At 41.5% G+C, this 15,508-nt stretch overlaps 1 protein-coding gene across 3 annotated transcripts in view; it reads right to left on the reverse strand.

Annotated features, from left to right (window-relative positions):
• Positions 1-2,157: 2,157 nt before the first annotated feature.
• ELF1 (E74 like ETS transcription factor 1) overlaps positions 2,158-15,508 on the reverse strand; it is a 93,978-nt gene continuing 80,627 nt past the window's right edge. For all 3 annotated transcript variants that reach the window (XM_068418234.1, XM_068418251.1, XM_068418243.1), the window contains exons 8-9: positions 13,952-14,419; positions 2,158-3,831 (exon numbers count right to left, since the gene is read on the reverse strand). In XM_068418234.1, the coding sequence (XP_068274335.1) occupies positions 3,216-3,831; positions 13,952-14,419 (1,084 nt within the window). In that variant the 3' untranslated portion in view covers positions 2,158-3,215. The remainder of the gene's footprint in view (positions 3,832-13,951; positions 14,420-15,508) is intronic.

The raw sequence follows: 15,508 nt of genomic DNA on the forward strand, positions 1-15,508 counted from the left end.
CAAGCTCCTCCCGCGCTTCTCCGGGCGAGGCGGGGCGGCCATGGCTACCGAGGCGGGCGCGCCTCCTCCCCCTGCCATAGAGCGGGAGGACCGGCTGCGCAGAGGGCCCCGGGAGCCCTTTCCGCCCGCCTGTTCCTCCCCCGGCGGCAGTGAGGAAGATGGCAGCGCTGTGGCGGCTCCTTCCGTGCCGAAGCTTGCCCCGGATCGCGGGCAGGGCTTCCCGAACGGGCTCCACGCAGACAGGGGAAAGGGCAGGCGGATGGCGAAGCCGCGCAGTTGCCGTTCGGGGTGCGAGCCTGAGGGGAGCGGGGGTGAAGGCTGAGGGAGGCCGCCCGGGAGGCACCAGGCTTGCCTGAAGCTCAGACGCCTTCTCTCGTCCCAGTCACCCTCCGCTGTCGCTGTGCCTCAGCGAGCACCTCCAGCCGCTTGGCAGCTCCGGCCCGGCCGGCGGGCTGGGCCGGGCCCGGCGCTGAGGCAGCCTGAGGCCGGCCGGCCTCCCTCCTTCTCCTCCCCGGGCTCTTTTCCGTGAAACGCCTCGGGGGTGGGGGGAAGGTGCCTTTTTCTCCGCCGCCGCGTCACACGCGTGCAAAAAAGCGCTGCGGCCTCGATGTTCTCTGAGTCAGCAGCGGCTGGGATTTGAGATCGTGTGTTTTGTTCGGCCGGTGCCACAGGCACGAAGGCAGCTGCGAGAGGGGAGGGGTTGCTCTAAATCCAGAGGCGAGCTCTCGGTTTATGATTCAGTCCAGCTCTGGAGGCCTGCCCTGCTCAGGAGAGCTAGAAGTACAGATAACAGCTGGCTGGTAGACTGGAGCGTAAGGGACACGGGAAGGGAGTGATTTTCATTTACTATTGGCTACACAACAGAATGTGCTGTTGGAGACACGTTACTGCTTGCTGGAGATCTTTGCTCCTCCAACTGACGTAAACTGAGCTAAATCATTTTCCCTTTGTAATAGTTGCATCTATGACAAGAGGTTTTGCTGGCAAAGTTGTAACCTTAAGGTGTGATTTTTTTTTCACGTTTCCAGTAAATCAGCCAAACAACTTGCCCACTTTTAAAAACACTCAGTCAGGTGTTATCACTTTAGGTTTCCTAGTATTATGAAATACTGGTACTACAGGAAGAAATCCCTATTTTATAGTCTGATTAAAAAACCCTAGCCTTCCTCTCCAGTGCTTTCATCCATCTGGAATAGCCCTCAGGATGAGAACTGTATCAGATATGTGTCTGCAATGCTTATCTGTGTTCCTAGCAATATTGCCAGCACTCCCCAGCTGCGGGGAGCACTGCCACATCAACAACCGCCGGTCAGCTGGCGGCACTGGCTTCGGTTTGGCTACGGCCAGCCTTCCTGAAAATGGGGTGAGGCACATTAGATTTGCAGGTGGAAGCCTGACTGCATGGAAGTCAGAGGGAAGAAACATTGATTTAAACAGGGTGGTTTCAACTGCCAAGAAACAGGGCAGCTGTGGCAGAGAACTGCTTGTTCTGTACAGTTTGTAAAGTTACTTCTATTCAACCAGACCAAACTGTATCCGCCACATTTCTGCTCCCATTAGTTTTATAGTACTCATATGCTGATCTTCAAAGTTAAATTTAACCTTATGCACCAGTCAATGGAACTCCTCCACTAATTCAATCATAGAAAGTCATATTTCCTTTAATTTTACATTCCACTAATCTTACCAGGCATCCTATTTGTTTTTCATCTACCTTCTGTTGAAACATTGCAGTTTGCAAGGCTTTGAAGCCCTAATAGTCTGGGCCAACAGTTGTGTTATACAAGCTCCAAAGAGCTTTGCGATGAATGGCACCCCAGAATGATGTTGAAAGTTTTGGGTTGTTTGTCTATAACATAGTGGGAAGTGATGGAAAAGCAGAAGTTTAAGTCCCCTTCTTGGACTTAGCTCAACTTTCATTTGAGCTACAAAAACGTACAGTATTGCTATTTCAAAGGGCACAAGCAGCATGTTGGGAGCATTCAAGTCAGTCCAGAAGTCATTCGTGAATTGCTCACGTCCCACCACAGATCCACACTGATTAATCACGTTGTCCTGTTTGTTTCTCAGTGTATTTTGGTTATTTATAATGATTGTCAAAACATTACAATAATATAAAAACATTTCAGAGTAAATACAGAAAAATGTTCTTCCACTTGATTTATTTTCATAATAAACCAATTAAAAATACAAAAGACAAGGACCCAAGGTTCAGAGGGCTCCATCATTTAAAAATTTGTCTTTAAATACAAATTCACTCTGTAATATGAATACATATAACATTAGACCTCTAAACATAATGATCTTATTTGCATCTATCAAAAAATTTGTAAGGAAACAAATTAGCTGAAAAAACTTCCTTGTGACATTGAATGTACATTATTTACAATCAAAAAAAGAACTCTAAGCAGTATTAATCTCTGAACACCTGCATAAATTGTATATATTTCATTTCCTTCCCCCCTTACAAAATAATCTGAAGTAGAAAGCAAGATTGTTAAGCTTCATAGTCACAAAATGGCATGAAACGTTTGCACCTGTAGTGATGCCGTTAGCTTCTGTAATTAAATAGCTCTGATGTTTTGGTATAAAATATAGACATGGCATTGTCCATTACTGGAATAAATGTTTCGTGTACTCTCAATAGGAGTGTATATTCCATTTTGCACACACAAGAGCTTGTGCTGCAAAAAATGCAAGAGGATACCTGGTTATCAAAGTCTAAAACTGGTGTAATTCACCAGTACGGAACAGATAGTTGATCATAAAAATTCCTACACATGGAATGAAAATATCCCACACTAAAAGTAACTGTTGCTTCAAAAGTTAAGTGATACACATACGGATTAAACAGAAAAGGTTACAATAACATTACTGCAATGTAAATCGACAACAGACTGAAAAGATACAGTAAGAAAGAAGTTTGAAACTTTGGCCAGCAACCTCAGGAGAAAGTCTTCATAGCGTAAAAAGCATGTTCCTTCATGCTTGTATTTTGAAACATGAGTAATATATAATTTTATTTATATGATAACATTTAGCAATTAACAGAAAATCAAAATCCATTCTAAAGCATGAATTCTAACAATTAACTGCAGAAATTAAGTAGCTTCGCAACATCTTGCCTCAGAATCAAATCATATATACATAACTGAAAAGGTCCCATCACATTTATGAAAATAATCATCCACAGGGTCTTTTTTTTTATTTATTCATTAATATGAATTGGGTTCCAATGGCTCATTTTCTTGTTTCACTTGCACGTTAGATGGGAAACCATTCGGACTGGACACTACCATCACAAACGGTTGCTGCTGGAATCTCTGCTCCGACTGCTCAGTATCATCTAAGTTGTCACTGTCTTCTTCTTTTATCACTCCTTGTACGCCAATCTGTTTCGTTTCCGGTGCTTTAATAACCGAAGTGATCACCGTGCCCGAGGGATGAGCTACCACCTGCGAGCTGCTAGGCGAAAACGTTACCACAGGGGTAGTGGCACTGAAGGATGGGGACGAAGCCATGTTGACTGTTCCATTGCAAATTGTCTGCACGCTGCTGGTGAGCACCTGCTGAACTTGTGCTGGGCTCAGCACGATTGAGGAAGGAGGCGAGACTGGCTTCTGAGACTGTAGCATGACGTTTTCTTTAAGAACCGTCATGGGCTGTGAAGTAGGAATGGCTTGTAAAATGAATTTTTGGGGCGTTGTTGCCGAGGCTGGATCTGTGCTGGCTATCACTGTAGTAAGAGGCACCGTCTGGAGTGTTACAGTATGCAGCTGCTGATTTCCAGGAGAAACAACCACTGGAACTTGGGTTGGAGTCTGTAAAGTCCTATTAAGATTACAAAAGATTGTAGGGTCAGAACAATTCCACACTGAGTTTTGAAAAGTAATTATAGATTTACTATTGAAAAACCATGTGGTATCATAAACATTTCATTTTACCTAACGGTTCCAAAAGAGGCAGCAGTCACTCTCCTAATAAAACAAGAACTGGACCTGGCCCCCAAATTCAGCAACAGGGTTCCTGAAGTAAAGGTACCCTGCATGAATGGTACTACCATCACCAAACTGAACGGCCTGCCTTTGAGGCATTCAGTAGTTCATCAGAAACCTGGGAATCGCATCTAAGATCTCCTTCTCAAGCATCAACCAACATCACGAGCATGACCCACTACACATCTGCCATCAATTTCACGAGGTACCCTAAGTCATTCGGAAACCACGAGCCTAAATAATTCGTAAGTCAGGCCTCAATTCTCCTGACATCTGTATATACATTTAACTATATGCAAAAGTATGTGCACTGTAACGGTGTGTCTGGTCAGGACCTTCTCAGACTCCCAGGACACACAGTTCTCTGTCTGCCAGGCTTGTACACCCCTTCTGGTAAAGCAACTGAATGGAATTTGCTCCTAAAACATCTGTTTAAATGAGGAATGATTCCATCACTTGCAGGCTCACAGACTTGGGTACCACGTTACTTTCTATACATGTATGGCTGAGAGGGCGATGTTAAGAGGATAAACAGCCACATCACTGAAGTATACAACTACTACAATGGACAATGGTGATTTAGAGATGTGGCTGAAACACATACACTCCAGTCATGCAAATAAAAACAAACCAACCAAACAGAAAACCCAAAATGCAACACACTCCTGGTGAAGCAAAGTATTTCCAAGGAACGGCAAGAGGAAAACAAGGATAACCCTCCCACAGCTTGCTCCAGCCCACCATGTCACGCTGTCTCTGACAATCTTTTCTTTCCTTCTGCCTGCCCTGCAAAGTTCTCTCCAACCTTCCTGCCTCTCGTTTTCTTCTGCCTGCCCTCTGCTCCTTTTTCTGTCTTAAGCTCTCCCTTGTGTTTTCTTGAACATATTTGACACTGACAGAAAACAAAAATAATTGTCTCCTCGTCCTCCTAGCTTAAAATGCAAGGCTCAGAATGAGAACACCAAGGCTCACATCAAGCCTGCTAAGGGTTATCAGTGCTAACTTTTTTTTTTTTCCTCCCAGCAATTCCCCTGAGACCTTGATAGAAAAATCACAGATGTCTGTGTCAGAAGTAGTCGGGTGAGGGCATCCACTAGCTTTTTTTAAAAGATAAAAAAAAAGTAAACTACCTACAGTTAAGCAAACTTGCAGTAAAACCAAAATGTCACATGGACACAGCTCAACCCAGGAAAGTTTGCAGAGACCAGCAATGCAAGTAGAACAGCTAAGAAGGAAAGACAACTGACACTTGCCATCAGAAAAGCATTAAGAGCACCTGAGTAGATACCATGCCAGTGCTTTAATCCATGAAGAAACTTAATTGAGCCTGAAGGATTAAGATCAACTCAATAGCTGCAGTTTTGAAAAGCAGCAGCTGAAGCTGCTAGCCTGTGCTGGTATGCCATGCAAGTATTACTTTGAGGCTACTTTCTTGTTTTTTAGCTGTGTTAAAACAAAATAGTAAAAATAAAAGCTTCTAGCTGCTAAATGGCTGTAAAGGACAACTTCAGAGAGTGTGAACTGGATCTAATCAATGCAGAAGGTATTCTGCAAAGCAGCAGGAGCAACAGCTCTGAGAGGACTGAACCAGAGCATTTGTCTCAGCACACTGTAATTAGTATTTGTGTATAGATGTTTAGCCATTTTACTTCTCCTGAAAGCAAGTCCCATACCTGTACATAGTACTGTGACTAACAGTTTACTCCAGATGCTCTATCTTCTCCATCAGTCAAGACACATATATATGAGACACAAATATATAAAAATGTATATACACATATATGTATACACATACACAGACTGTGAACTTGCTAGAGGGAAAGCACACAGCAGATGTCTGTACAAGCACAGGATTAAGTAGCACACAGCACCATAAATACACATCATTATTTATGCTAATTGTGGCCAAGCAAGACATTTGCCTTAATTGGTAAGATTATAGACAACTGTGTTTACAAACTAAAAATCTACCATCTGCTGTATTTGCCTTGAATATCACTGAAAAAAATACAGGTTTAGTTAACAGTTTGTACACACTACTTAAGGTGATCTCTTAACACTGGGCTACATTATTTTAGGTCCTTTGAACTGTGTATTTTGCTATGCTTCTGAATTTCACTGTCAATTTGCTAATGCCCTTCTTACTCTTAAGATACAAATCTATTGGGTGATTACTTTAAAAGTTCCTGCTGAGGTTACAAAAAGAACAAGAACATTGAGCAACAGCGATGAAAAGGAAATGCTGCCATAAAACAGTCTGCTTACAACTGAGAAAAGAATGACAAAAATTCTGAAGTCATTTTAGCTTGGCAGAAAATGATCATCTATTTCTTGGTTCACTTGGTACTGTTAACAGTCTAGAATTGTGCAATATCATAATAGCTCATCAAGAGGTAACTAGTGATAAAGCAAACACTAAGTGACAGGCAGGAAAAACAAGTTTATTCAGGGTAATTTATGTGAAATTTATGAAATGGAGAAAGAGAGAAGATACCAAAAAAAACCACTGAAGCTACAAGCCAAGGTAAACAAGTATTTCACAGCACAGTAAGAAAACGAAACAAGGTAATATTAAGAAATACATAGAGAGAGGTAACAGAGGAGAATTCTCTCTCCAACATACACACTGTTCAACTGACAGCTATAGGGAAAACGGGCAAATTTCCAGGGACTTTCCCCATTTGTTCAACTAACTGCTTGCAAACAACTTATGCAATTAAGCTAGGAAGAGTGAGGGAGGTGAAGGGGTGGGATGTACTTGTTAGATCCATTTCAGATGCCTGAGTCAAGAGCTAATCTCTTTTGAGCGACTATAGGAAGCATCAGCCAAATGCAACTCAGGAGCTCTGCCGTCACTGCAAACTGTTCCCCAGCTGCGCTCGTGTACGTGATCCTCAGAGTTGTCAACAATCTTGTCAATACTGCACCCCAGTGCATCGCTGTCACAGCCCATGGCCCTTCTACAGCACAAGCCATGCAGACAGAAGCTGCTAAGCAGTCTATGGGGAGACGTCCATGAGAGGTAGAAAGGCACTTGATGCCTTCATGCCCAGTCCGAACACAGCCTCCTCCAAAGGGAGGGCAGAACTTGCCTGTTCTTGTCTAGCTCTTTGCCTGGACAAGATAATATCTTACATCATGAGGACGGAGACAGAGGACTCAACTCTCAAGTCTGGTGTCCTTTTTACTGACCCATGCAGTCTTAGTCTTCTTTCCAGAATTTTTCAAAACTGCACACTCACCTGAATTAAAACTCAGAAACTTTGCTACTAACAAAGACCTGCAGAAACCCCACCTCTTTCGACAGTGCCAAAGACATGTAAAGAAAGCTCCTGTGGATAGCTTCTCATTGTGCAGAAACAAAACTGATCTGTCTCAATGACTCTGAAGCCCTTCTGCCCTAAGCAGCCCTCTTCCTACCTACCGCAGAAATTACATCAGAAATAGGCTTAAGAAAAGGTCTTCTGAGCTGCAGGAGAATCAAATCAAAATGTTTGGTTATAACCAAAGTCTCTGCTGTGATAGAACACATTTACAATAGGGACAACTTCTAAGAAACACACCCTGTTGTAAGCTAAATGAGAGTTTCTTGTAGAAGCCCACTGAGATCACATCAGCCTATTTCTGACCAACACCTCCCTCAAGAAGGGCATTTTCCTCACCATCCTCAAACCTGAGATGCAGTCAAGCCTTCACTTAAGAGACGACAAAGATCAACACTTTGCAACAATCACCTGCTTCCCTCCTTTTGGGGAAGGCTACAGCAGCAGTGAGCCAGATCCAACAGTATCTGCTAGTTGGTGTGTTGGAGAGCTTCTAGTGTGGGCATGAAGACCCAACTTGTTGCACTGATGGAAGACTACCATCTAACTTCAAAGAGAACCAAAGCACGTGCACGGATGCTGGCTGACCAAAGTAAGGCTTTCCAAACATTAGCCAGGAGTTGTTTCTGATTATCTAGAAGTCCTCAGCTGGCATCGTATTCCTTTGCTCATGTTCCCCATCAAGTCCCAGGGAGCCCTACAGAGCTCTTTACTGAGACTTGACACCTGTGATGGTTTTTATTCAGCATACCTATAGGAACGGCAGAGAAGCAATGGGCTACAACATTAGCTGGCATTGTGCAGATTTCCCTCTCATTCTTATTCAGGGAAGAAGGACTGAAAGCAGATGGTCAATGCAAAATCTCAGTAGGACAGTGCCAGGCTGCCTCCCTCTGTCTGTGTGGTTATGCAAGCTCAAGCAAAACCAATACAGATAGGGTGTAAAAGCATGATCACAGAACGTAACTGTGACATTCACTGCACAAATTACACAAGCTAACGTCTATACATGGCATGAGATGAAGACACTTCATTTGAAATGGCAGCTGTAATCACATTTTCAGAGTTGATAAACTCATGCTAGACAAATCTGTCTATTTTTCAGCATCAGCATAGCTGCAGTCAGACCACCAATACATCATAGCCTGGCACAGAAACAGATTACGAAACAATAGCAGAAAGCATATGTGTTTGCTTGGGGTAGACATGACTTTCAAAGGTCATTCCCTCTGCTTATTGGGACAATCCACTGTGTTGGCTTATTGTTGGATTCATCACTGTTCTTACACAGAATGCTCATGCCCAGAAAAAACATGATTCACCTTCAGCTACTTCCTTCTCCTCTTGAATGAGGATCTTGCCACTGTGGTCCACGCTTGCGTCACCTTCAGGATGAATTACTGCAACGTTTTCTACCCCAAAGGTTGCAAAAAAGTCAAGATGAAAGCTGTGGCTGATTCATCATGTAGCGGTTCTCCAGTTCAGGACTGAACACACAGAGCATATCCCACTGGTCCTCTGTGGTCTGTATTAGCTTTTCCCCCAGCTACAGAACAGAATCAGGATATTGGTCTTCTAACATGCTCTGTCCAAGCTATCTCAATGAAAACTTGAAAATACAGAAAAGAAAGAATAAACTGAATTTTGATAGAAACATTTTGTTTAAAACCTGAAGTCTGCTAAAGCATTGCACAGGATGTGTCAGCAGTCAGCTAATTGCAAGTTTCTTGGTATATGGAGCTGCCAGCTAGAAGATTCAGCTATGTTCCATACAGTCAATAAGAAATGGAGACATATAATTTTGAATTACTCACAATATGATCTCTGAACCGTCAGTAACACGAGAACCTCTTTTCACTCCATCCAGAAGACACTCCATCTTACATCACTACTAGTCTAGATTATAGGTAAATGAAAATGCATGTTTCTCTCTGCAGCCCTAGTCATTAAGGAAGCAATTTAATTGCCCAAACACAGGCACCTTAGAGCCCTGTACCATGTCCTAGACTACCCATGACAAGGTAAGCCCCTAGCCTTACAGGAGATGTACACTTTCTGGAGCAACAGAAGGGATGCCCTTTATGCTCAGAATGACCCGATGAACATGGAGCTGAATCCCAGACCTACTTCAGTGCCTCTGAATTCCAAGCTAAAACACAACTACTCCAATAAACCAGATATTCGAGTTAACCTGTGTCAGTTATTCTAGTTTAAACAGAACAATTTTACAAGCGCTAAATTCAAAGAGACTTTTTTGGTTTCTTCCTTAAAAAAGCTGCCTCATTGGAAAAAGTCAGAAATAAAATGCTCATCCAGAGAGGCATTTTTATTTTTCTCTTATCACGGAAAACATGTGGTGCCAAATTCAGCTCCCAGTTACACAACTGGGGAGTGCAGTAACTGTGCTTGCACCAACCCAGCCGGAGTGGTTAGACCTGCAGAACAGCAGTGAGTTTGCAATTCCGAATATTCCCACTGGGGATACTAGATGTCTTCCCCAGCCAGGAAAACCCAGTTGGCATGACCTGACCCTGCTCCTGTCCTGTATCCCAAGCTTGGGTTAGCACCACATAACAGCCTTTTTGTTTAAGCTCTAGTGCTGAAGAAGAGCCATCCATATTCCCCGGCCACTTCTTATCTCCTGCGTACAGCAGCACCAAAACTTGTATAAAAAGCTCCTCCAAAGCCATCCAAAAGACAAGACATTTCCACTTTGGAGTAGGACACTACCCTCCTCTCAAAGTACAAAAACTAGATGAGCTTTGTGCAGCTGTAAACAAAACCACTGCCTGTCTCCTGTGAAGAACCAACCCCTGGTTTGCACTGTCCATTTCTTTGAGAAACATGAAAAGGCCCTGGGGAACAGCTGCCACACTCTCCCAGCGATGCTCTGGGAGTAGGCTTTACCTGGCAATGCCGCCTAGCACAGGGGAAGGATGGTGACACGAGCCCTTCACCACATTCTTCAAATATGATTGTTCTACTAAGTTCCTCAGCAGAGGAGATGCATGTTCAGACTTCTTTTCTGAAGGATATGGTTAAGAAGCCAATTGTTTTGACCTCAGAAATCCTCAATATTTTCTCTGTAGTATGTGGTTAATCACATAATATTTTTCTTCTCACAACACAACAGAAGCAAATTGCTGCAGAGGGAAGAACTTTTATTTCCATGAATAAGAGGGAAGAAGATTTATATGAATAAAACTTTAGAAGCTACATTGCATAAGACAAATTATATGGCTCCAAGATGTTCACGCTTCAAGGCAGAGCCCAACCACTAACCAGTACACATCAGAAAAAACTTCTGAGGATCATTCCCAAACCCCAGTTGCCCTTTCTCCAAAACAACCTTGACTATCTGTGTGCCCCAACCTCTGAACAGCAACTGACAACCAATGTTGCTATTTGTCCTCATGCCTCCTTATAAAACTACTATAAAGTGACTCCAACCACAACCCTACACAGAGTGTGCATACATCAGAAGGTTTGTCAGCTCTTGTTCTATAATGGCAATCGTACGTGCTGTACATTTTCCAATCACGTAGACCATTCATTTCATCCCCTATGGAAGCCCCACTGCAGCAATTCAGAACATATACACAAACACCTTCAACTACTATAGATTTATGGCTGCTTGAACAAACAAACCCTAAATCCAGTTCCTTTGTTTTCACCTTATTATAAAACAAGACCTAAAACATATGCTCCAAAAAATGTTCAGTGTGTCCTTCTACCTCACCAAACTATTTCAAGTCTGCATTTTGAAACTAAGCAGAAATGTATCTGTCACAAATTGTATTTTTAGAGCCTGGAATGGGCAATGACTACTGCACAGGACTCACAGGCACCTTGGTTTGCAGCTTGGCCCATCCTGGTTAAAAGCACACCAAAAAAATCTGGGTTGTGGTTTTTATTTTCACTCTAACTGCCCAGACACCTTAGTACATTCTTTCTTAATTAGCAATACTTCTATACCATTCAGTAATTACATACTGTACTGAAAAGATCCAATGGGTCTTTTTTTTTTCCTTCCTCTGAGACACTTTGCCATCTTCGCTAAGAAAAGTGCAACTGAAGACTTTGTGGAATAATGTTTTAAGTTACAAACACGGGATTAGAACTGAAGCAATACAGACATCTAAGGCTTTAAGGCTTTTACTTCATTCGAACTTTACACATGTATCATCTCTGCTACTTTTTTCCCCTTAGCTTATTGCCCAAGGTCCAATTGTAAAATACCGTAATGCAATAACTGGATGTCATGTCACTGAGCAGCTTTCCAAATGTTAGGCTGGACTTCATGCCTGCCTGCCTGCCTTACTAGGTCTTACAGATACTTCTGTTTGTTGTTACCATTTTTTATACCATCTATACTATTGATATTGGTTTTGATATATAATCTAGTGTAGGTCTAGCCTAGAGCTATTTAACTTTCTAAATTGCTGAACTCTCCCCCATTAATGTTTAATAGCATTATTCTACTGACTTAAATGGTACTGTATAGCTTCAATTATGTCTGTACTCCTTTCACTATATTGCCCTAGTCACTTTTTACAACTTACAAGCAATTAAATCCTTCATCAACCCTGAAATCATAGGATTGTACTGTACCAAGTAACTTCATTCCTAAGCTTTAAAAACTTCCAAGACACATCACCCTCATGCAGATTTCTATTGATTTTCTAAATAAATTCCAAAACTGTTTTTTTTTCTTAATTTTGTCAAATTCTTCATAATTAGGCAATAACTTTCACATAAACTTTTGATCAAATATAACCTTTCCCTTCCCTAAGTACAACCTGAACTAATTCTAGTTGGTTAGAACAATAAGTAAAACACAATTTGACTTCAAATCATGCATTTTAGAATTAAAAGACAAATGAAAACAGATATTGTCTACTTAAAATTTATAACTCTCCAGTTTGCATTACAGTGCCTCCCAGTAACTATGATAAGGATTTTTGCTTTCATGGCTCAATGTATTCATTCCCTTGCAACCTTTACTAACCAGTGAATTTCTCTCTTCAGTGGAAATTCTTCATGTTGCAATGTTAATGAAAACATTTCATAATTTTTAAGGAAATTAAGAAAAAGAGGATTCAAACTAGGAAGTCCAGGGATAATTTTAAAGATTTTTTTTACCCCAAGGAAAGAAGAGATAATACAACTTTTTTCTTGACTGAAGCAGCCGTCTTGGTTTGTCATTTCCTATATATAAATCTTCAGCTTCGTCAACTACTTGGTTATCTCCTAAAGCACTTCTTAATGATTCTGTTGTATCTGTCACTGGAGCCTGATCCAAACAGTTTCAGTTCTTCTGACAAACCTAGCTGTTACTGCTATTCTGGATTTTCCTTTTATATAAGTGGAGTTTTAATAACTGACTAGCTTTTACAGCATCCCTTGAGTAGCAGAGATGAGAGAGCAAAACTTATTCTTTGGAAACAAATAAATTATTTGTTCTCATTAGTGTCATTACTTACGTCTCTCTGACAAAATTGCGTGGTTAACCCCAGATAGTCAGTACCGCTCCAAATCTATTGGTGGCTCTAGGTGTAATTTTCAAAGGAAGGAATAGAGGAAGGGAGCAGGAATAGCTTTATTGCTGTTTTGCAGCAAAAATGATAACCATTATAACAGTGATGTTAATGCAGAAGATCTCAAAAAAAAAGTGGTGTTCATAACTCATTAAGAATGAGCAGCTCCCGAATTATATGCTGAAGCTTTAGTGAAACAGCTTTAAGGTCCTGAATCACCATATACAACTCTGACATTCCTGTGAAGGGCCTGGATTATAAAATTTATTTGTTTTAGGTCTTTTGTAGTCAGTGGAGATGAACAAGCTCTATCAGGAGATGCCCCAGGCTAGGGTAAAACCAGGCTTAAGTGACTGCTTTTGAAGCCTCTTCAATTAGGATGCTGCTACTAAGGCGTAGGTAGCAAAGGAGTCAGGATGCTTAAACACTGTGTAGTGTTAGCCAATTGACTTACAAATTAAGCATAGAAACATGACTGTCTCCCAAAATAGTCTCCAAATACACAACTCCCATGAGATTATTCTGTTAATTGTTTTCTAAAATCAAAAGAACATGCTCTTGTAACAGCAGCAAAATGCTGGAGTAGGTAACACGGAGCTTTCCCCTGTTGTAACTGGAGACAATACAAAAGATGAAAGAGGTGACAAAAAATTCTTAAGCAGAAAAATTAAGAAGCAAGAAGGAAAATCTTTTTGAAGGGATCATGCAGACACACCATGTATAATTCAAAAGTGAAGACACCAAACGATCAGTGAAAAAGCAGAGCCATGAAAACGCTGCCTCTGTTGTGGGAGAGAACTGATGACACCAATTTTAAAGAAAAGTTGTGTATTTTTCCTCTCTAAGGGATTTGCATCAGGCCTCATACCACAGGAGAGATGTGCTTTCCTTCACCAAAGGCAGAGCGTTTATAGTGTACACGTCGCAGTATGCTGTAGTAACTCCCACTTCCTAGGATCAGCCACAGACACTGTTTCACTTCAACCGAACTGGGAGATGAGCGATTTTTTTGAAACAACAACGGAACTAGTCTATCTAGCCATCATCCAGTGAATTTATTAATATTCATACATTTATTTCCTGTACATTTTCTTACCTTATGTTCTGAACTGAGGGATTTAACGTTTCATCTGGAATATTACTGGTTACAGCTGCACATGCTTCTGTGAGGGACTGCAATGGCTGCATTACGTGAACTGTCCGAAAAAGCTGAGTGGGATGTACTGGCTGCGGAGATTGCATTGTCCGCAAAACTTCTGAAGTCAAGCCAGGTGTCTGCTGCTGTACAACTTCTACGTGCTCCTTCAGCTTAGCAGGCTTCGAGTTTCCTGTTTTGAGCACTGCGGTCGATCCTCCCTTTGTTCCAGCGTTTGCAGACGCTCTAGATCTGCTCGACTGGTTTCTATTGGCCACAGGAGTGGAGAGCAGAGCTGAATCTGATGATTCAGTGCTAGGGCTCGCATCTTCATCATCTATATAGACGAGATCTTTTGGCATTTCTTTAAATTGATATACTAGGCGCTGACCTTCTACTTTAGCCAGTATTCCTCTTTGGTAATAGTATCTGTTTAAAGCGTACACACATCAAGTTACACAGTGGTTTTTTTGCCAAAAAACAAGCGAACAAACAAAACAAGGCAACAAAACCTCCAGAAAATAAGACCAGCAGTAACAAGCGGAAGCTTAAGGTTTAATATTTTAAGTGCCTAGTTTCTTCATTATAAAGGAGTGGCCAATTTAATAGCATATTTTTTCCTCAAACAACTTCCTTTAACTTATTTCTTGTCACCTTTTAATTTCAACCTCAGATAACTCTGAGGAGAAAGAGAACTTCGTGACTTGGCAGCTCTGCTATCAACACATACTCTCTAACAGTTGCATGAAACTTGTAATTCTCCTCTTGACTCATACAGTTCTTTCAGTTACTGAATTCATGCTTATTCACCAGTAAGCACAGGCAGACATTTTAGCTACCACAAAGCAAAGGGATCAGAACAGGAGAGCACTACTCCTGTTATATTTACAAATTAATATGAGAATTTGAAATTATACACACCGAGGTGAGGGGTGAAGGGAAATGAAAAGAAATGCATAGCTGCTCAGTCGGACAATTATCAATCCGCAGGTAAGACTGAAGCTTCGTGGATGTCTGCTTATTTTGCACAGTCTTTTATGTGTGAGAAAAATCCCAGCCTGATAGAGGCACATGATAAAGATGTTTTAAAACTGTCTGTACATGCAAGTTCAGAGAAGCACACCCAGACATGAATTCTAAAACTGTATCATCTTCCACTGGAAACAGGGTCATTTGCAACAAGTAGAAATAACTTAATAATACACCTGAATTTAGGAATTTTTTTTGAGAAAGGAGAATCATATTTTAAGTAAAAGCCTTGCCCCACTTGGAATCTCCAGTCTCTTACTTTGTCTGTGGCTGACTGTGAAGATGCAATTTTTGAAGCAGCACTGAAAATGTCGGAGCTCCTGATTTGGGGTTGAGGTTAGTGAGGGTTACTTTCAGTTAGCTTATTTATTTTGCTGAAATAACTTCTTCATTTCCCAAATTGGTAAGAGTACTAACTCTTTACTGTTGTTGCACAAATTAGATGAGGTGTTTAATGCATGCAAACACTAAGGCAACAAAACCAGTCTA

Source organism: Nyctibius grandis, chromosome 2 (assembly GCF_013368605.1).
Source record: "Nyctibius grandis isolate bNycGra1 chromosome 2, bNycGra1.pri, whole genome shotgun sequence".
NCBI classification, from domain to species: Eukaryota; Metazoa; Chordata; class Aves; order Nyctibiiformes; family Nyctibiidae; genus Nyctibius; species Nyctibius grandis.